This window comes from Loxodonta africana, chromosome 14, assembly GCF_030014295.1.
Source record: "Loxodonta africana isolate mLoxAfr1 chromosome 14, mLoxAfr1.hap2, whole genome shotgun sequence".
Taxonomy (NCBI): domain Eukaryota; kingdom Metazoa; phylum Chordata; class Mammalia; order Proboscidea; family Elephantidae; genus Loxodonta; species Loxodonta africana.
In genome coordinates this window covers 81,676,211-81,699,031 of record NC_087355.1, presented here as the reverse complement: position 1 = coordinate 81,699,031, position 22,821 = coordinate 81,676,211, and the positions used below count along the sequence as shown (strand labels likewise).

At 41.7% G+C, this 22,821-nt stretch overlaps 1 protein-coding gene across 11 annotated transcripts in view; it reads right to left on the bottom strand.

Annotated features, from left to right (window-relative positions):
* The window catches only part of PHF20L1 (PHD finger protein 20 like 1), an 88,172-nt gene that overhangs the window by 5,434 nt on the left and 59,917 nt on the right, over nt 1–22,821 (bottom strand). For all 11 annotated transcript variants that reach the window (XM_010588503.3, XM_010588502.3, XM_010588504.3 and 8 more), the window contains 4 exons: nt 12,232–12,396; nt 5,381–5,562; nt 3,652–3,751; nt 2,024–2,219 (listed from right to left, as the gene is read on the bottom strand). In XM_010588503.3, the coding sequence (XP_010586805.1) occupies nt 2,024–2,219; nt 3,652–3,751; nt 5,381–5,562; nt 12,232–12,396 (643 nt within the window). The remainder of the gene's footprint in view (nt 1–2,023; nt 2,220–3,651; nt 3,752–5,380; nt 5,563–12,231; nt 12,397–22,821) is intronic.

Sequence of the window (22,821 nt, the reverse complement as noted above, 5' to 3'; positions counted from 1 at the left end):
AAACCAAAAGCTCACTCAAGGGTAATCGTGAAAAACTGATGTATAATCTTCCAGACTTTTTCTATGCACATAAAATTATTTTTAAAATAGGTAAGCACACATTTTTTTTTTTTTCTTTTTACACATATGAACGTTTCAAACACCTTCTGGCATGTAGTAGGCTTTCAGTAACAGTAGATAAGGTTAATTACTATTACTACTAGAAGTATTAACATAAAAAATCACAACATAGGAGGCAATAATGGTCCAGTTAAAACTCTTAGCAAAATTATGAATGCAGAGAAACTCATACAGATACCAGGTGTAAATGAAAAAGCCTAATACGTTAATCCTTCCCTTAAATCTTAGCATTTGTATAACCTTTTTTTTATGAAGAAATCTATATATAGGTTTGGGGCCCTGGTGGCGCAGTGTTAAGTGGTTAGCAGTTCGAATCCACCAACCGCTCCTTGGAAACCCTATGGGGCAGTTCTACTTTGTCCTATAGGGTTGCTATGAGTCAGAATCGACTGGATGGCAATGGGTTTGGGTTTTTTTAGTTTCAACATAGGCTTAGGACACAGAGCAGAAGTGAACTTCCTGCAACAAACAGTTAGTGAGTACTCAGGATGTGTGCTGCCTATACTAGCACTAGGGATAAAATGACGGCTAAGACACAAGCCCTACCTTATAGGAACCCCTTGCTTAGTACGGGGAGACATATAAAACATCAAGTGCACCAAAGTACAGGAAACTAGTGTGCACAGAGTTCACCAAGAAGGGCGTCATCAACTCCAGTTGGGCAGGAAGTCCTGAAAAGGCACCTGCTAGAGGGGCTAATGGCAGAAGGTTATTTCTAGTAGTTGAAAGCGAAGGCCTGAAGCTATGAAAAAGCACGCAGCATTCAGGGATGCTAAGTGGCTTGGCCTAGCTGGAATACTGGAAGATAAAAATTCGAAGAGGGAACAGGGAGTCATGGCAACAAAATGGTAGACACGGGAGACCTCAGAGTGTGCGCTCAAGAGCTCAGACTTCATTCACTGGGCCAAGGGAAGGCACTGTGATATATCAGACATCCCCTGGTGATGCAGTGGTTAAAGCGCTTGGCTGCTAACCAAAAGGTCAGTGGTTCAAACCCACCAGTGGCTCCATGGGAGAATGGTTTGACAGTCTGCTTCCATACAGATTACAGCCTTGGAAACCCTATGGAGTAGCTCAACTCTGTCCTACAGGGACAGCAGGAGTCGGAATAGACTCAACTGCAGTGGGTCTGGTTTCGTTCCTTTGTGATATATTAAGCTGAAAGAAGATAAGCTCGTATTTATCTTTCATTAAGTTCATGCTGGAAACAAGAATCAACTGAAAGAGTACAAGGCTGAAGAAACAAGAGAATTCAGAAGGAATTGCAACTTTTCATGTGAAAACCAACAGCCTGGACTGAGAGAGTGCCAGTGAGACGAAAGAGACGAGAATGGACTGAACATGCTAAATAATTATGATGGACAAGAATATTTGGTTACCAACTCAGTCGGGGAGACACAAGGATGGGGGCACACTGGGATGGGGGGGATGGAGAAGGGGGACAGGGATGGGGACACGGGGGTGGATGGATGTGGGAGTGGGGCTATGGGGGTAGGTGGATGCGGGAGTGGGGCTACAGGAGTGGGGGGACAGTGGTGGTGACATGGGGAAGAGGGAATGGGTGGGGACACAAGGATGGAGACATGGGGGGGACAGGGGTGTGCTGGGACAGTGGTAGGGACATGGGGATGGGGAGGACACAGGTGTAGGGACATGGGGGACAGTGGTGGGGACACGGGGATGGGGGATGGGGTGGGGACACAGGGAGCACGTGGGGCGGGGGGGACACAGGGATGTCTATTCATCTAAAAAGTATTTCATCTTTCCTTTTTTAAAAAAATTAAACTTTATTCAACAACCTGCTCTGTCATCCAAACCGCTAATCTGAACCTTCAAAAGGCAAACTCGGTAGTTTTCTTTAGAACTTATATAAGTGTGACTCCTCCCATCGGCCTTCACTTACTTCAGTATTCCGATCTTCAGCTGTAAGCCGTGCAGAACTTCCGTAACACCATAGACATCAGCGAGCAGGTGATGGGTGGAAACTATCTTTTTGGCATTGAGATGAGAATAGTTTTCTTTTAAAAATGATAACCCACACATTCTCCCATTATTCAGCCAATCTTTGTCACAACGATATTTTGCACTCCACCTCTGACCTGTAGATGAATTTGATGTTAAAGTTACAAAGGATTCCACTTATTTAGATTTCCCTCCAACTTCTACCCTACTAACGTGACTCAGTAAGCAAGGCCAGGTCTAGCACTGAGAGCAGATCTGAAAGAGGACTCAGACGGTGTACAGAGGGGCCAGCGCTGTGTGAGCATGCCCGCACCTTCAGAGTTCTGCCCACCGATATGAACAAACACCATGAAAGATGTGGTCGGTGGCAGACGGCACCTGCAAAAGGGACCAGAGTGTACTGCTTTCAATAATTCTGTATCAGTCACCTGTCCTCTAAAGAGGCTAAAAGGATTAGGCAGAAACTAGACTGCGACTCCTGTCTCTGTTACTAACGTTTGTTTCAGACTGAACGAAACAAAGTTCTAGTTGAGTGAATAGGGAGCCCGCCCCTGTGTCTGATCTCAGAATCTTATATCTAAGTCCACGCTGATACTAACTGCACCCTGCTACGGGTAGCTGCTTCTGTGTCTGTGGCCTCTTCTACACTGCAAGAGCGCTGTAGGCATGATCTCCATCAGTCATCTTATCAGTTGTTTGCAAACAGCAGGCACCCAATAAATGCTGGTAAATGAACGAATAAACAAATGTCTACATTCAGATAATTCTAAATAATTCTCCTGCTTTTTACTCTTTTTTTTTTTTTTTTTTTGATAGGTATGGAAACAATTCGCTAGCCTGTCTGTTTGCCGAGCCGACTATTTCCTGCCTCGGCAGCTGACAGCACACAACGTGCAGAACTTGCCACTCGAAGCACTGCTATCATAGAGAAAGGCACTAGGCGGACAACATATTGGATTGGGAGAAAAGACACAGGACATGTTTCCAACTCAGCTCCGCCATGCCTAGTGCTACGATTTTGCACAAGGCATACAGTTTTCTGTGCCCCAGTTGCCTCCTCAGTAAAACAAAAGGATTGAAAGTGATGGCTTCTGAATGCTAATCCTGCTCTACAGTTAGCTGTATGTGCGAACTTCCAACAACTTCTCAGAACTGTAACAGGAGGCGTGCAAGTTCAGGACACCCGTCCATTCCAACAGCCATACAGGAGCCTGCCTAGAAATCAATGCATAGAGGTACGTTATTGTTGTCAGGTGCCATCGAACTGATTCTGATTCATGGCGACCCCACGTGACAGAGTAGAACTGCCCCAGAGGTACATAAACGGGCTAGTTCTTCTCCAGGATAAAGCCACAATTCGGCCCTTCCAGGAAAGTAGTCATTTTGTTGACACAATGCTTCCAATGTTCTTGTGTAATTAATACGGAAAATAAAACTACGACCGTGAAAAAATACAAAAAAAAAATATGGCAGCAGAGTCTACTTGACAGAGAAGTAACGCTGTTTTCCCCGGCAGATCCAGTATGGAGTGGCAGCAGGCCCCGCAGCAGCAGAGGGGAAGAGCCTCACCGGGGGGGTCTCTGCAGACGTAGCAGAGGTACTGCTCCGGAATGCTGTCCTCCAGCAGGCCCATGCACACACTGTGCTGCCAGCACAGACACTCTTCACACTGTGGAGACAGGAGCGCTCAGGGTCACCGGCTGACTCACTACACACAGCCAGTCTCTCCCTCTGCGTGAGCTGCTGTGATCTCTTGTCGCGGCCACCAGTTACATTTTTTTACAAAAGCGAGCCACGATTTAAGATGAGATTTATCTTTGGAGAGTCCACCATTTCAAGAACTTCCTTGTGTTGCATCTATTAAAATGTGCTTGAATAAATGGCTTCAATCATTAAGAAGTCATAATTCCCCCTATCTACTTCCCATTGATGTTTAGGTAATCACATCCTTGAAACTTTAAAAAATAGCTTATTAAAGTGCAGAAGTTTAAAAAAAAAAAAAAAGTTTGTCATAGCACCTAGAGCTGTGCTATCTGTGTGGGGAACCTTATGTGAGAAACCACTGAAAAGAGGAAGGGGAAAAAAAGGAGTTTACTCCTTTCTTCACTGCTGTTGCTGACTTCTCCAAAGTTTCCACATGTCATCACAAAATATGGGTTATGGGTCCCTCTTTTCTCGAAGATATCCTTCCTACAGTGAGAAGTTGTTCGTGATGGTTAACCTCTTATAACAAAGTTTTCCTTTACTCTAGGAGAATACTAGAAACTCTCCATTTCTGCCTATTAAAAGGTGACTATACAACGTAAAAGGAGACTTGGTGGTGCAGTAGTTAAAGCGCTAGGCAGCTAACTGAAAGATCGGCGGTTCTAGCCCACCGGCCACTCCTCAGGAGGAAGACGTGGCAGTCTGCTTCCAGGAAGGTTACAGCCTCAGAAACACTGCGGGGCAGTTCTGCTCTGTCCTACAGGGTAGCTCTGAGTTGAAATCAACTCACTGGCAATGGATTTTGGTTTATATAATCCAAATTATTAAATAACATGGCTCAAGACCAGTAATTATGAGAAAGGTTGTTATGGCCTACACTTCAATGTGAAGGCTTAGTCACCTTAGTAGCTCTTGAAAATAATTTCAGCTTTGAAAGGCTCAAACTAAATATCCCAGTGAAGGGAAAAATCAAACAAGATGCTGCTGAGCTGATTCCAACTCCCGGCAACCCTGTGTGCATCTGCGCAGAACTGCTCCCCATAGGGTTTGCACTGGCTGATTTCTAGGGAGTAGATCACCAAGCCCTCCCTCCAAGGAGCCTCTGGATACACTCTACCCTCCAAACTTCCCGTTAGAAGCTGAGCTCCTTAACTCTGCCGATCAGGGACTCCAGGCAAGGGATGCTGTTGCTAGCTGACATCAAGTCGACTCCTTCTCAGAGCAACCCCAGGTACGCAGGGTAGAACTGCACTCCACAGGGTTATTAAGGTTGCAGCCTTTCAAAAGCTGATCGCCAGGCCTTGCTTCCAAGGTGCCTCTGGTGGGTCTGAACTTCCAGCTTTCCAGTTAGCAGTCTAGCACTTAACCATTTATACCACCCAGGAGTATTGACCCTAAAGTAAGAAAACTGTCTATTTTATTTGATGAAGAAATTTTCTGATCATTACTATTGACATTTTAAACATGATAATAACCTATAAGCCTGTATCTCCAATAGCATGGCTAGTAAAATGAAAAAACAAAAGCCAGAACGTGCTGCAGAACCCCTGACCCCATCATTCTGTACTGCGGGGAAGAAAGGTTACCCCATTACCTGAATCATGAAGCCGTTCTCCTCATCCATTTCACAAACACATCGCACAATTTCATTAATAGCATCATCTTCATCCTGAGATTCCTCAAAATTGGTTGAATCAAAGTCCTGAGTATACTCATCCCCACTTAGAAGCAAACTCTCTGTGGACGAATCATCTAGGAACTCCACATCTGATAAGTCTACAATATACATAAAAGTATATTAAGCACTGTTTTCACTTTTATATCATTTTCCAGAAAGGAGCTATGCACCAGTGAGTATAAGCTCTTAAATGTTCAAAACGGAGGGCAAACAAATGACAAGAGAGTAGCTGCCTCTCCACAAAGAAACTAATGATTTTTGAAGCTAGGGTGACTATAACTGCTTCATATCTTAACGTAGATAATATTACAACTAGAAAGTGCTCTTTAGTCTTGGTTCTTACAGAGGTCATAGCTATTTTATATTATTAATTTAAATGTGCATAGTTTTCAAATGCTTTCACAAACAGTATCCCTTCTGATAAGAATTCTGGATCGTACTATGGAGAGAAACAGAACTTTGGCGAGGTGAAGGAGCTGGGCTAATACCGACTCTACTACTATCACTACCATCGGGTGCGTCAACTACCACTGTACTTAATATACCGCTTATTTGCACTACACTATACACTTGAAATACAACATACAGAACTTGTTAAAGGTAACACAGCCAGGTAGTGCCAACACCGGGATGAATGCGAGCACCGCCTGATTCCAAAGCCTGTATTCTTAATGAGTTCACCAGTCATTTATCAACCTTGAACCACAAATTTCCTAAGGAATTTTTCTTAATTTAATTTTATTTTTTTTATTAACTTTTATTGAGCTTCAAGTGAACGTTTACAAATCAAGTCAGACTGTCACATATAAGTTTATATACATCTTACTCCGTACTCCCACTTGCTCTCCCCCTAATGAGTCAGCCCTTCCAGTCTCTCCTTTTGTGACAATTTTGCCAGCTTCCAACTCTCTCTATCCTCCCATCCCCTCTCTCAATACATGGAAGGTCAGCTCAATTGGACTGGACCAAAAGCAAAGAAATTTCTGGGATAAAATGAATGCTTCAAAGGTCAGCGGAGCAAGGGCGGGGGTTTGGGGACCATGGTTTAAGGGGACTTCTAAGTCAATCGGCAAAATAATTCTATTATGAAAACATTCTGCAGCCCACTTTGAAATGTGGCATCTGGGGTCTTAAATGCTAACAAGCGGCCATCTAAGATGCATCAATTGGTCTCAACCCACCTGAAGCAAAGGAGAATGAAGAACGCCAAGGTCACGTGACAACTAAGAGCCCAAGAGACAGAAAGGGCCACATGAACCAGAGACCTACATCATCCTGAGACCAGAAGAACTAGTTGGTACCCGGCCACAATGGATGACTGCCCTGACAGGGAGCACAATAGAGAACCCCTGAGGGAGCAGGAGATCAGTGGGATGCAGACCCCAAATTCTCATAAAAAGACCACACTTAATGGTCTGACTGAGACTAGAGGAATCCCGGCGGTCATGGTCCCCAAACCTTCTGTTGGCACAGGACAGGAACCATTCCCGAAGACAACTCATCAGACATGAAAGGGACTGGACAGTGGGTAGGAGAGAGATGCTGATGAAAAGTGAGCTAATTATATCAGGCGGACACTTGAGACTGTGTTGGCATCTCCTGTCTTAATTTTACTTTGATAAATATTTTAAATTAATGAGCGTATTTCAGAAACCAAATTATATGAACACTGTGATTCTATTGAAATGCCAGGTTTTCGGTTTGTGTTATGGAAGCATTGATGCCATAGTGTCAACGATGCTGAATATGCTGATGCTCGAAGCATGTGTCTCAGGCTATTGAGAAAAAAATCAAGGCTAACCTAAGGAAAAATTTATTTATGATAAAGGTAAAAAAATGACAGGGCACAAGTTACTACCGGAGGTCTCACCACAGCTTAGATGGAAATGCTGGGAAAACTGAGTCCTCACAAGATACATGGTAGAAAGCTTAATTAAAAGTTGCTGAATCGACTTGATGGCAACGGGATGAGGCTCATCAAAGAACCCTAGTGGCACAATGTTAAGCGCTCAGCTGCTAAATGAAAGGTAAGCAGTTCAAACCCATCAGATGTTCCCTGGGAGAAAGACGTGGTAATTCTATCTCGCCAATCTGTCCTCTAGTCACATTCAGAATTTCTCTCTAACTTACTCTCTGTCTCTCCTTTCTAGGGTGTCAGGATCCACAGGAGCAAGGCCTTTACACTGTTCGATGCTACCTGCCTTACGCAGAATGCTGTTGTTGTTAGGTGCCGTCGAGTCAGTTCTGACTCTTAGCAACCCCATGTACCACAGAAAAAAACCCTGCCTGGTCCTGGGCCATCCTTAAAATCGTTGTTAAGCTTGAGCCCACTGCTTCAGCCACTGAGTGTCTTCCTCTTTTCTGCTGACCCTATACTTTACTAAGCATGATGTCCTTCTCCAGGGACTGATCCCTCCTGACAACATGTCCAAAGTATGTAAGATGCAGTCTCGCCATCCTTGCTTCTAAGAAGCATTCTGGCTGTACTTCTTCCAAGACAGATTTGTTCGTTCTTTTGGCAGTCCATGGTATATTCAATATTCTTCGCCAACACCACAATTCAAAGGCATCAATTCTTTGGTCTTCCTTGTTCACCGTCCAGCTTTCACATGCATATGATGCAATTGAGAAAACCATGGCTTGGGTCAGGCACATCTTAGTCTTCAAGGTGACATCTTTGCTTTTCAATGCTTTAAAGAGGTCCTTTGCAGCAGATTTACCCAACACAATGTGTCTTCTGATTTCCTGGCTGCTGTTTCCATGGCTGTTGATTGTGGATCCAAGTAAAATGAAATCCTTGACAACTTCAATCTTTTCTCCGTTTATCATGATATAGCTTATTGGTCCAGTTGTGAGGATTTCTGTTTTATGTTGGGGTATAATCCATACTGAAGGCTGTGGTCTTTGATCTTCATTAGTAAGTGCTTCAAGTCCTCTTCACTTTCAGCAAGCAAGGTTGTGTCATCTGCATAACACAGGTTGTTAATGAGTTTTTCTCCAGTCCTGGTCCCCCATTCTTCATACAGTCCAGCTTCTTGGATTATTTGCTCAGCATACAGATTGAATACGTATGGTAAAAGGATAAAACCCTGATGCACACCTTTCCTGACTTTAAATCAATCAGTAACCCCTTGTTCTGTCCGAACAAGTGCCTCTTGATCTATGCAGAGATTCCTCATGAGCACAATTAAGTGTTGGGGAATTGCCATTCTTCACAATGTTATCCATAATTTGTTATGACCCACACAGTTGAACGCCTTTACATGGGTAAACATCGTTCTGGTATTCTCTGCTTTCAGCCAGGATCCATCTGACATCAGCAATGATATCCCTGGTTCCGTGTCCTCTCCTGAAACCAGCCTGAATTTCTGGCAGTTCCCTGTCAATATACTGCTGCAGCCGTTTTTGAATGATCTTCAGCAGAATTTTGCTTGCATGTGGTATTAATGATATTGTTCTATAATTTCCACATTCAGTTGGGTCAGCTTTCTTGGGAATAGGCATAAATATGCATCTTTTCCAGTTAGTTGGCCAGGAAGCCGTCTTCCATATTTCTTGGCATAGACGAGCGAGCACCTCCAGCGTTGCATCTGTTTGTTGAAACATCTCAATTGATATTCCATCAATTCCTGGAGCCTTGTTTTTCGCCAATGCCTTCAGAGCAGCTTGGACTTCTTCCTTCAGTACCATCGGTTCCTGATCATATGCTGCGTCTTGAAATGGTTGAATGTTGATTCTTTTTGGTATAATGATTCTGTGCATGCCTTCCATCTTCTTTTGATGCTTCCTAAGTCATTTAATATTTTCCCCATAGAATCTTTCACTATTGCAACTCGAGGCTTGAATTTTTTCTTCAGTTCTTTCAGCTTGAGAAATGCCAAGCGTGTTCTTCCCTTTTGGTTTTCTATCTCCAGCTCTTTGCACAAGTCATTATAATGCTTTGTTTTCTTGAGGCACCCATTAAAATCTTCAGTTCTTTTACTTCACCATTGTTTCCTTTTGCTTTAGCTGCTCAACATCCATCTTGGTCTTTTCTTTCTTGTCTATTCAACGACCTCTTGTTTTCTTTATGTATGATGTCCTTGATGTAATTCCACAATTTGTCTGGTCTTTTCAGTCATTAGTGTTTAATGCGTCAAATCTGTTCTTGAAATGGTCTCTAAATTCAGGTGGGATATACTCAAGGTCATATATTGGCTCTCATGGACTTGTTCTAATTTTCCTCAACTTGAACTTGTATATGAGCAATTGATGGTCTGTTCCACAGTCAGCCCCCTGGCCTTGTCCTGACTGATAATATTGACCTTTTTCATCATCTTTCCACAAATGCAGTCGATTTGATTCCTGTGTATTCCATCTGGCAAGGTCCATGTGTATAGTCATCGTTTACATTGGTGAAAAAAGGTATTTGCAATGAATAAGTCTTTGGTCTAGAAAATTCTATCATTCGATCTCTGGCACTGATTCTATCACCAAGGCCATATTTTCCAACTACTAATCCTTCTCGTTTTGCATTCCAATCACCAGTAATTATCAATGCATCCTGATTGCATGTTCAATCCATTTCAGACTGCAGAATCTGATAAAAATCTTAAATTTCTTCATCTCTAGCCTTAGTGGTTGGTAGATAAATTTGAATAACAGTTGTATTAACTGCTCTTCCTTGTAGACATATGGATAGTATCCTATCACTGATACCGCTGCATTTCAGGATAGATCTTGAAATGTTCTTTTTGACAATGAATGGAACACCAATCCTCTTCAAGCTGTCATTCCCGGCAGAGTAGACTATATGACTGTCCATTTCAAAATGGCCAATACCAGTCCGTTTCAGCTCACTAATCCCTAGGATATTGATGTTTATGTGTCCCATTTCATTTCTGATGATTTCCAATTTTCCTAGTTTGATACAAGTGTAGTACTTAGAATGAGGCCTGATACAAGAGCCACTCCAGAATGTTCATGGAAGAGGTAGGCAGGGGGTCATATATAGAGAGAAAATGTTCATTTCAGACTTAATTAAACCAGATGGAAATTGGCTGAATTAAAACTAAAAAGCTCACGTATTTTAAGTGTTGCATATGACTTAGCATTTTCTCTATCACCTTCTAATCTTGCTTCCTTTTCCCTGACTCGAGGATTTTCAATAGTTTATTTCTTATTTGTTAAAAATTAATATTTTACAAAAAAAATTAATGTTCTCTTCTCTTTGGGGATCTTACGGCTTTTAGAGAAAGTAAGGTCAGCAGAAGTGAGATAATGTTAGAGAAACACATGAAAACATACATGGTGCAAGTATATTAATTAGATAAGAAAACTTTTTTTGGGGGGGGAGCATTTCTAATATTAACCATATGACTTGTTGTGAGAACCTGAAGAGGAAATTTCATTCACCCATCATCTTGCTTAAACCTAAAATTAACATTTTCTTCTGGGATTTCCTGGATGAAAGGCTCATGTTTCAAAATGGCAGGCTATATCATGGACAAGGTTCAAGTCCTGCTGCAGCATACAGACAGTATTAAGTGGATGGCAATGACAAGAGAATAATGAATTTAACTTAAAACTATGTCCTTGAAAGGAATTAGTATATATATCAAATATTCTTGCAAGGCCAAAATAACCAATAATTATGTTATTAGCATACATATTTAACATATTGCCAGAAAATCCAGTTTGAATAACTAACTCCCAAGCATTAAACATAGATTAGGGGATTCAGGTATTTAATAAATGGATCACTGGGTTAAAAGTCATTTAAGAAAAGCAATAACAGCTACCTCTTATACTTAAATACAACAATGGCTCCAATTAAGCGGCCGCAGAAATACCTGTTTCCTTCCAACAACTAACTCTTGAACTATCATTGCTATTTCCTAAGACAGTACTCTCAAAAGCATGGTTCCCAGACCATCACCGGGAAACCTGTTACATCAGAAATTGAGTGTGAATCCCATAAACCTGTGTTTTAACTAGCCCTCCAGGGGGTTTTCACGCACACTAACACGTGGGACCCTCTGGCCTAAAGCCTCTGACCCTTTCTTCTAGCTCAGGGCTCGATCATACCAAAGGCAAGGCAAAGACAACGCAGAATCCAGGGACTTGAAGGAAGATCTGACCAATGCCAAGCTCTCCAACATGGCCTTCTGCCTGATGGAGCGTGCCCATCTGACCGATGCCAAGCTCTCTGACATGGCCTTCTGCCTGATGGAGCGTGCCCAGCCCCTGACTGTGCTCATCACTGGCCTGCTCACATTTCCAGAGCTTTGCTTACAGGCTCATCAGTCAGCAGGAATTCAAGTCCACTTCTAAGACCGTGATAAATGATTTGGTAGAAAACGCATCACATTCGGAGCTGAGATAAACCTTGGTTTTAGCTTAACACTAGCCCCCAAAATTACTTAACCTACAAACCTCTGCCGCCTCATCTATAAAACGTGGATAAAAAGACCCACTCTGTAAGTTGGCGGTGAGGAACAAATGTGAAAATGTACATAAAAACACCTACTAGAGGCCCCATTATACATTAGACACTAATATTAGCTTCTTTACTCTCTCTCCCAATGTGACGTATCAAAGTCAATTTTACTTTAAAAGCAGCTCATATTTCTAATGTAGAAATGTTCATGTTAGCTTCTGTAACAACTTTTTAAATTGTGTGCCCAAATCACATAGGCACTCAATAAAGTGTGTTTTATTTTCAGTTCCACATCTAAAAATCTTAAGTTTTTTTTTTTTTTTTTAAAGCATTACATGCTTACACATACTTTCACCACTAAGATCAACTGACAAAATTGCCCTCGGGTACTGATAGGTTGTATTTTTCTCCGTAAACATGCTTCGCAGAGCCAGAGAACTCCCAGAAGATCGAGTTAGTGGAGAAGAGCACCTTTCCAGAAATTCTAAGGAACTGTCTTCATAGTCTGAATAGTCTGCAACAGAAAATACAAAAAGAAATATTAATAAAGTCTCAGGTGATCAAGAAGAGTCACTACAAAGATACTGAGAAGGTCATGTTTTCAGAAACATTCAGTAACATGCCCCACTTCCCTTCTCACCCATGAAGAGCCAGATCACTATGCAGCTAAAGCTGAGTTTGGCAAGAACACCTGGGAAATACACCCCAGACGTTATAGTAGGGACCAACATTTTCTAACCAAAGCAAAAAACAAACCCATTGCCATCGAGTCGATTTCAACTCATAGTGACCATATAGGTAGAACTGCCCAACAGTTTCCAAAGAGCACCTGGTGGACTCAAACTGCTGACCTTTTGGTTTCCATTTTCTAACCAGTACCAGTAAACTGTTTGGTTACACAAAGAGAAAAAAAGCATTATTTGAAAATTTTCTCCCCATTTTAACCACAACTATATCTGAAGTAAGACATGCAAGATAAAAAGGAACCTTCGTCTGCAATTCATAAAGAGGTTCTCATGATGTCTTGCACGCCTAGTACTACAGGGATAATTTGATCAATAAATCCTTTCAGCAATAAAACTTCTGAATGAAATTAACTGGTCCTGGAAGAAACGAGTCAACGTTCTGTTCTCAGCTTGGGATGATGCATACAGGTGCGTAAGAGGGAAGGAAAGGCAGCGGTGGGGGGATTCCAGGCACATGGGGAAGCTCTGAAGCAGAAGAGTACACAGCATATCTTATACACTAAGGGAGTGTGGCCGGAGACAGGGAGAGAGGGAGATAAGGAACGAGGCTGGAGTAGCAGGACACAGATCAGGGTAAAGATTTTTTTGTGTTTAAGTTTTACGGTAAATCCAATAAAAGGCACTCAAAGGTTCTAAGGCAAGGCAGGATGTGACATAGCTGCAATCACCGCTTGAGAAGATCACTCCAGGTATGGGCTAGACAATGGAATGCAAGGAGGCACAAGCAGAAGTGCGGGAGCCAGTTCCGAGGCTACAGCAGTCATCCCAGCAAGAGGTGGTGGCAGCTGCGATAAAGACTTAGAGGTTGATGCCGTGATGTTACCGTCTGGATGTGGACAGCTGAGATGGTATACCAAGGCTGTATCCAGGTTTCTGGCTTAAACAATGGACTGATGAAAGTGAGCTTCTTGAGATGGGGCTAAAGAATAAATGGGATGCGGAGAAACAAAGAAAGAATGTGGGTTCAGAGGAAGGCTTTTTGAAGACAGGAGGTCTTACACACTATCTACCTAATCTAAAGAAGCACGACAGAAAAAATATAAGAAATGCCAGGACATTCCCTCCATTTTTCTAGAGGCAGAGGAGGAAAAGATGGATATTGTCCAGTAAGTAAGTATATGTGGTGAATGGAAGATAAGCAAGGTCCCATCGGATGGCTTCTATTTCCTCAACTGAGTATGAGGCAAAGGACATCAACTGAGGTAGGGAAAGGGATAAATAAGAGGTGGGAAAGAGTGGAAAGGCCGAGAAAAGGTAGAGTGGGAAAGCAAGCTTACAAGAGAAGAGTAGTAACAACATTCATCTGTACTGGGTGTCCACTTCAAATTGATGACTGTGGTGGGCAGAATAATGGTCTCCCAAAGATGTCTACATCCTAATCCCCGGAACTTGCGAGTATGCTAGATAGCATGGCAAAGTGGAATTAAGCTTGCTCATCAGCTGGCCTGGGTGGGCCTAATGTAATCAATAAGAGTCCTTAAAAGTGAAAGGAGGAGGCAGAAGTGGTATCCATAAGATGTAAGAAAGACTCAAGCAGCCATTGCTGGCTTTGAAAATGGGGGCCATACCAAAGGAATATGAGCAGCCTCTACCAGCAGGAAAAGGCAAAAAAATGAATTCTTCCCTAGAGCCTCCAGAAAGGAACGCAGCCCTGCTGACACCTGGGTTTTGGCCCAGTGAGACCCATTCGGACTTCTGACCTCTAAAACTTCAAGATAATAAATACGTGTTGTTTAAAGCCACTGATTTGTAGTAACAGCATCAATGGGAAACAAATACAGTGGTCGTCCTAAATACTAGGGCATCGCCAACATTTATTAAAAAACTTCTGTACTCCTCACAACCACCCAATAAGGAAGGTACAATTGTTACTGCTCTTTTACAATCAAAGAACTGAGGAAGAAAAGGTTAGGTAAGCTGTTCAAAGGCACACAGCTACTGGTGGCAAAGTCAACATTCAAACGCAGAAAGCCTGACTTATAGAAGCTCCCTCTTAACCAACACGTGTTATTAGTGGATTTCAAAATCTGAAGTCCACACAAACAACCTGGAAAGCTTGTTAAAACAGGATTCCTGGGCCTTACCGGAGTAAGCCAGGAGTGGGGAGGTTACCAGTATACAGAACAAACTTTGAGTAACACTGCCTCTCACGGCTTCACGGTAACATGAAACCGCAGATTCTGCCGACACCATGCTATCCGGGCACAGGGATGGAGACTGTTTTTAAACGCGAGGTGATGGGTTAGTACTTCACAATGATTACCGTGTTTAATCCTCACAATAAAATCTACAAAGTAGAAACTATCATTCCCATTTAAGAAGTGAGGGAATTGAGGTTTACAGAATTTATGTAACTTGTCAAAGACCATCCAGCTGTAAGTGTCGTGAGCAGGATTTGACCCAAATACTCAGGCTTGGAAGCTGTTCGCTTATCTACTATGTTATATTGTCTCCCCAGCAAAACTAGAAGTAGTAGAGTCTGATGGTAAAAATAATGATAGAAATCTCAATTTGGTGCTAAATAAAAAACACGGCTGACATTTAATCTCACCATATTATGTTAGCAAATGAACAATTTTTCTTTGCATTCTACACCCTATCTACACTCTTCACTCCAATCCCCTTAGGGTATTAAGAGTAAAGTCTACTGCCATGTTTCAATACTTACATCAAATGTAATCCCCTACATAAAGCTCCTTCCTTCATCATTCCGGCTCCTCAAAACTTTAAATAGAAACTATTTTGTACCAGTCTTACCACACTTAATATATCTTACCTTCCTGAAGATACTTATCTATGGTTCTTACCATTCTTACTACATATTTATACTCTTACTCACAAACTCCTTAAAGGGGAATTTTGATTTTTACTATAGAATGCTTTGGATTCTCTTTGTATTACTAGTTCTAGTCCTTTTTCAACTCTGTATGCCTCAGTTTCCCCATCTTTACAAATACATGAAATTCAAAGAGATGAAGTGACTTACACAAAAAGTATCCCAAATGTCACTCTAAATCCTAATATGATTTCTAATACTCATGAAGTGAACACAATGTCAGACAGTATTACATCTTGTAAATTAATTCTGGTAACCAAAATATATGTTAACTTACTGTTATGGACTGAAATGTGTCCCCCCCACCCCCAAATGTGTGTCACATTGGTCAGGCCATGATTCCCAGTATTGTGACTGTCCATCATTCTGTCATATGATGTGATCTTCCTATGTGTTATAAATCCTATCTCTGTGATGTTCATGAGGCAGGATTGTTAATGAACTTATAACATTAGGTTGTATTTTGAGTCAATCTCTTCCGAGATATAAAAGAGAGAAGCAAGCAGAGAGACATGGGGACCTCAGGCAATCAAGAATGAAGAGCCTAGAGGGGACTATGTTCTTTGGACCCTGGGTCCCTACAATGAGAAGCTCCTAGACCAGGGGAAGATTGATGACAAGGACCTTCCTCCAGAGCCAACAGAGAGAAAGCCTTCCCCTGGAGCTGGCACCCGGAATCCAGACTTCTAGCCTCATAGACTGTAAAAGAAGAAATTTCTCTTTGTTAAAGCCATTCACTTGTGGTATTTCTGTTGTAACAGCACTAGATAACTAAGATATCTACCACTGTATGGAAAAACTATAAAAACTATGCACCCAAATTACTATTTTCATAACTTCATTTAAAATAATAACCATAAGAAATTAGTAAGCTAATAAAGACAAGTAAAAACTTGGTAAAGGGAAGAACACACTGGATAATCAACCTTTAAGGTATGAGAAATAAGATTAACACGGACCATGACGGTTAAGAATTCAGACTCTGGAGCCAGACTGCCCGGGTTTGAATCCCCCCTTCACCACTTCCTAGCTATGTGACATTGGGCCTCTTAGCCTCTCTCTGCTTTAGTTAATGGCTTGCAAAATAGGGACAAGAGGCCCTACTGCAAAGAGTTAACTTGAGGATTAAAGGAGTCAATGTACACATAATGCTTATATAGTGTTTGGGATAAAACCACAACCAGCAGGGTACGCAAAATCACATTGAATAGTGAAAAAAAGGAAGTAATTTCTAAAACTCCCTCACAGTGGTAATTCAGATTAAAAAACATTATACTAGAAACCACATGTAGTAAGAATGGGAGTTCTTTAAAATTACAATGCCTTTCAAATGTTTAAAGTTATTTTAAATCCCATATTTCAGTATAAAGAACACTGTTATAATTTAATCATCTGGGGGAATGTGTCACTCCAGGATGAATGTAAACAGTGTCACTTTCAAGGTGAATAAATTCTCCTCAAATGTAATAATTAATTACCAAGATGCTGGTGATTACCAGAATCAACACCTGCTGTTTAAATATAGCAATGATTCTGGGCACCTTCAGTACTACCGGGGCTCTACTTACAAAGTTAAGATTTTAAGATGCAAAGACAAGACTCTTTACTTGTTAATTAAAAAAAAAAAAAAAAAGTACATATATATATACATATATATATATATATATATATATAAAACATTTAAAGTGCTAATTCTTTTAAACAGCTCTTTTTAAAGATTACCGTAATCAAGGGCTGGTCACACACAATTCTAAGGTGCAAGTTCTCTTTGCAAAGTCTTCTCTAAACCCTATTAACCCTAATCACCCTTCTTTCTCCCGAGTTACCACCTATCCCATCTCGGAAGTTCTCCTGTCCCTCACTGTGCTCCCAAGTGTCGTCTCCTTCTGATTCTGTTCTTGATCAGTCTCTCACTGTTCTCTATCCCCCATTATCACAGGCATTTTAGCACGTAAGAGTCTGTGTCTCCAGGAAGTACCAGAACAGAGTGCAGTTGGCTGATGCAGCAGCAAAGGACCTAAATGGCTGGCCGTTCCTGCACTGACAACTCACGGCTCTACCGCAACAGGCTCCGGCCAGGTGTCAGGTGAGCTGGCAGTTCTTATCAGCAGTCTGAAGCTTCTCGTTTCTGTACTACGACGCGTCACTCACAGGAGGGCGTTCAGGAGTCACGTGAATTTCTGGTGAATGGCTGTTGTTTGCACGGCTCCAGAGTCCCCTAGCTGGCTATCTCTGTTTGGATTCTACAAAGCTGCGTGTGAACGGGTGCGGGTGGAGGATGGGAAGAGACTGGGAGACCACAGACACAGGAGCACCTGGAAATGCTCAAGACACTCTCTGGAAAGTGGATTCAAGCTTTTCAATGTCATTTTGATCCTGTATCTTCAAAATGGCTCTGCAGTTTTAGAGAATGTAGAAACTTTACATTCTGTGGAAAAGTTAGATGCTATTTTTTGACCTACAGGGAGAATTAAAATCTGAAGAATTTACCAAGGCTAACTGTCCCAGTGGACTTTTTATTTTTTTTAACTATTTTATTAAATCTTTAACAAGTGCAAAAAGTATAGCTATGGCGTAAAGGATATTAAGGCCACCGAGGTGCTGACTGCCCAGCTGCAGAGAGTATTAACACCATTTCTGAAGGCCCCTTCGTGCTACTTTCCAACCTGAACTGATGACGGCTTCTTCTCTTTGTGCACTCTGTCTTTTTTAATCAATCAGTCTTCCCAGAGGTATGCTGATTTTACTAGTGTTTTCAAAGAACTGATTTTGGCAATTTTTTAATCCTTCCTAACATTTTTCCAAATTCGTTTCTGCTCATGTCTTTAATATTTGCTTTCTTTGGATCTATTCTTGTTCGTTTTCTCACTTCTTAAGCTGGAAGCGTAGCCGACTTTCACTCTTCTCTGATAAGCATGCGTGACAGCACCTTTCCTTCTAAGTACTGCGTTAACGACCTGCTCTAAGGTTTGACACATAACACTTGCATCATCCCTCAGGTTCTTAAAATTTTATTTATTTATTTATTTATTAAACTTTCCTCTTGGGCTTGTTCTTTGACCCCTGAGTTATTTACAAGTGAGTTGCTTAATTTCTAAATGTATGGGGCCTTCCTATTTATCTTCTTGATTAAAAAAAATTTTTTTTTTTTGATACACATTTCTAATTGACTATATTGTGGTTAGAAACCATGGTCTATATTATACCAATTTTTAATACTTGTTAAGATTTGCTTAATCTGCACCACCTAGTTAATTTCAGTAACTTGTTGTGTCTGTCTGAGAAAACAATGTACTCTATAGTGGCTGAGTTCAGTGTTCTGTATACATCTACTAGATCATTTGGCTTGTTGACACCTTCCTTATCCACACAGAATAATTTTTAGTTTTGTTAATATCTATTAATTACTAAGAAAGATTTGACAATGTCATACAATGATAAAATTTAGAATTTTTATATCTAAGATGATATAAACTGAATGGGATCTTTTATCATATTTTTTCTATTCTTTCATTTTCAACATTTCTCTGTCTTCTCTATCCTTACGTTTTAGAGAATATATATATATATATATATATATTTTTTTCTTTTCCTTTGTCTTCTTTTGGATAGATTTCCATTATGTTTTGCCCCTCTACTTTGGAAATTATACCCTATGCTCTGACTCTTTTAGTCTTCAAGTTAGAAAGTTTAACGCATAGATTTAACTTATCAAAGTCTAAAATCAAGGGATTTCTTCCACTCCTCCAAAACAAGAAGCTTAGAAACACTTTTATCTAAGTATGTCACTCCAGATTTATAAGCAATTATCATGATCACATATTTTTATTCTATATCATTTTTACTCCAAAACCAAAAAAAACCAAACCCACTGCCCTTGAGTCAACTCCAACTCATAGCGGCCCTATGGGACAGAGTTGAACTGCCTGATAGACTTTCCAAGGAGTGCCTCGCAGATTCAAACTGCCGACCTCCTGGTTAGTAGCCGTAGCACTTAACCACTACACCACCAGGGTTTTCGTACTCCACAGACCAAATTATTTTATACTACCAATGTCTGTTTAGATTTACCCACGTATCTATACTTTCTTTGTTCATCACTTCTGGCATCTCAAGCCTTCCTTTTGTCATCATTTCCTTCTGCCTGAAAGTATATCTTTTCGAATTTCTTTTAGAGGTGGACTGCTGGCAGCAAACTCTTTCTGTATTTTAAAATTTTTCAAAAAATATCTTTATTTCAGAGGGCGGGGCCAAGATGGCAGACTAGGTAGATGCTACCTAGGATCCCTCTTGCAACAAAGACTCGGAAAAACAAGTGAATCGATCACATACATAACAATCTACGAACCCTGAACAACAAACACAGATTTAGAGAGGAGAACGAACAAATACGGGGAGGCAGCGACTGTTTTCGGAGCCTGGAGCCAGCGTCCCAGTCAGGTAACCTTGGCGCCTGGCTTAGGTCTGGGCCCAGGGGAGCAGACGGCGCAAACAAGGGGCGCAACCCTACCCCCCTGAACTCACCCCGGGAGGGGGCCAAGCCGGTCCACGCAGGCGGCATGGCGACGCAGCCGGTGTGAGAAGTCCCCGGGAGGCAGTGACTGATTTTGGAGCCGGGAGTGCAGCGTCCCAGCTGGGGAACCTTGGCGCCGGGCATTTGACTGGGCGTTGTCACAGCGCAAGCACGGGGAGCAGCCCTACTCCCCTGAACTAACCCCGGGAAGGGGCCTAGCCGGTCCGCGGTGGCCGCGCAGCGACGTGGCTGGCGGAATGAGAAGTCCCCGGGAGGCAGCGACTGATTTTGGAGCCGGGAGTGCAGCATCCCAGCAGGGGAATCTTGACGCTGGGCGTTGGACTGGCAGCGGAGGATCTGACTGCGGCTTCAGCGGGCCAGACCCTCGGGGGCAATCTCCACACAGCCAGCACACATAGGCGACACGCCCCTCGGGAATCTCAGATAAAAGAGTCATTCCAAGAAAGAAAAGCAACTTTGGCTATATTCTGTGGTGCTACTCTCCTATTTCTCTGAACCCTCCCCCTCCCTTCCCAGGCGGCTTCATTAACATTGGAATTTCCTGAGCCAGAGGGAGAACGGCTCCGGCTCCGAGGCCGCTTTGCTTCCCCCCCTCCTTTTTTTTTTGTTTTGGTCTTTTCCTAACCCATTCTTCCGGCCTGAGAGAAGGAACCACAAAAAACCCAGGGACCAAAAATCCATCCCTAATTGGACTTAAAACACAGAACCAGCTACAGCCAAGCATATATGATCCAAATCTTGGACTTTCATCCTTACAGGGAAAAAGGTGGCGGTTATAATCCAAAGGCAGTTCTGATAGGGATCTCACTGCGTTTTTTTTTTTGGCAGATTTTCCGGAAAAACAAGTTTCCCAGGTCTGATATTTCTGCTTATTCAACAGAGCCCTAACTGACCCACAACAGGGAACCGAGGGCTGAAGCTCCCCCCAGACCACCTAGCCTCTTGCCTTAGGGGTCTAAGGAGAGTGACATCTACCAATCGGTAGAGGTACTTGCACTGGGGGCCTAAGGTACAGCTGCAGTGCCCTCCCACCAAGGTGCTATAGGAATAGAGACACACCTACCTCACTGACACTTGGGGGAAGTCTGTCAGCATCCTGCCCCACCTGGAGGGTGAACCCCAGCTGCTACTAGAATCTGGTGCACATAACTAACACCACTACTTCTCGAGGTGGATAGGTGTTAGGGTGCAGCACACACTTGATGACCCAAAATCAGATTCTACTCAACAACAGTGCATAGACTCAGGCATATATATCTTGCAACAGCCTAAACCAGCTGGTAATAGGTCATAAGTAAGTAAAGGGCTACAACAAACAAGACAGCACAATCTAGTAGCCCATCCACGTATACTGAAAGAAAACAAAACAAGATAAGACTCAGAGAGCAATTACAGAATAAACCACTACTATATCTTTTTTTTTTTTTTTTTGCGATGGCTCAGAGACAGCAGTCGATATCAAACCACATAAAGAAGCAGACCATGACACCTTCTACAACCCCCCATACAAAAGAATCAAAATCTTTCCCAAATGAAGATACAATCCTGGAATTATCAGATACAGAATATAAAAAACTAATTTACAGAATGCTTCAAGACATCAGAAACGAAATAAGGCAAACTGCAGAAAAAGCCAAGGAACACACTGATAAAACAGTTCAAGAACTCAAAAAGATTATTCAAGAACACAGTGGAAAAATAAGTTGCAAGAATCCATAGAGAAACAGTATGCAGAAATCCAAAACATTAACAATAAAATTACAGAATTAGACAACGCAATAGGAAGTCAGAGGAGCAGACTCGAGCAATTAGAATGCAGAACGGGAAATCTGGAGGACCAGGGAATTAACACCAACATAGCTGAAAAAAAATCAGATAAAAGAATTAAAAAAAATGAAGAAACCCTAAGAATCATGTGGGACTCTATCAAGAACGATAACCTGCGTGTGATTGGAGTCCCAGAACAGGGAGGGAGGACAGAAAACACAGAGAAAATAGTTGAAGACCTGCTGACAGAAAACTTCCCTGACATCATGAAAGACGAAAGGATATCTATCCAAGATGCTCATCGAACCCCATTTAAGATTGATCCAAAAAGAAAAACACCAAGACATATTATCAACAAACTTGCCAAAACCAAAGATAAACAGAAAATTTTAAAAGCAGTCACGGAGAAAAGAAAGGTCTCCTTCAAGGGAGAATCAATAAGAACAAGTTCAGACTACTCAGCAGAAACCATGCAGGCAAGAAGGCAATGGGATGACATATACAGAGCACTGAAGGAGAAAAACTGCCAGCCAAGGATCATATATCCAGCAAAACCCTCTGGGAAATATGAAGGTGAAATTAAGATATTTACAGATAAACACAAGCTTAGAGAATTTGCAAAAACCAAACCAAAGCTACAAGAAATACTAAAGGATATTGTTTGGTCAGAAAACCAATAATATCAGATACCAGCACAACACAAGGTCACAAAACAGAACATCCTGATATCAACTCAAATAGGGAAATCACAAAAACAAATTAAGATTAATTAAAAAAAAAAAAAAATGCTCATAACAGGGAATCATTGAAGTCAATATGTAAAAGATCACAATAATCAAAAAGAGGGACTAAATACAGGTGGCATAGAACTGCCATATGGAGAGTGATACAAGGCGATATAGAACAATACAAGTCAGGTTTTTACTTAGAAAAATAGGGGTAAATATTAAGGTAACCACAAAGAAGGATAACAACTCCATAACTCAAGATAAAAGCCAAGAAAAACGTAACGACTCAACAAACAAAGTCAAACACTAGGAAAATGAGGATCTGACA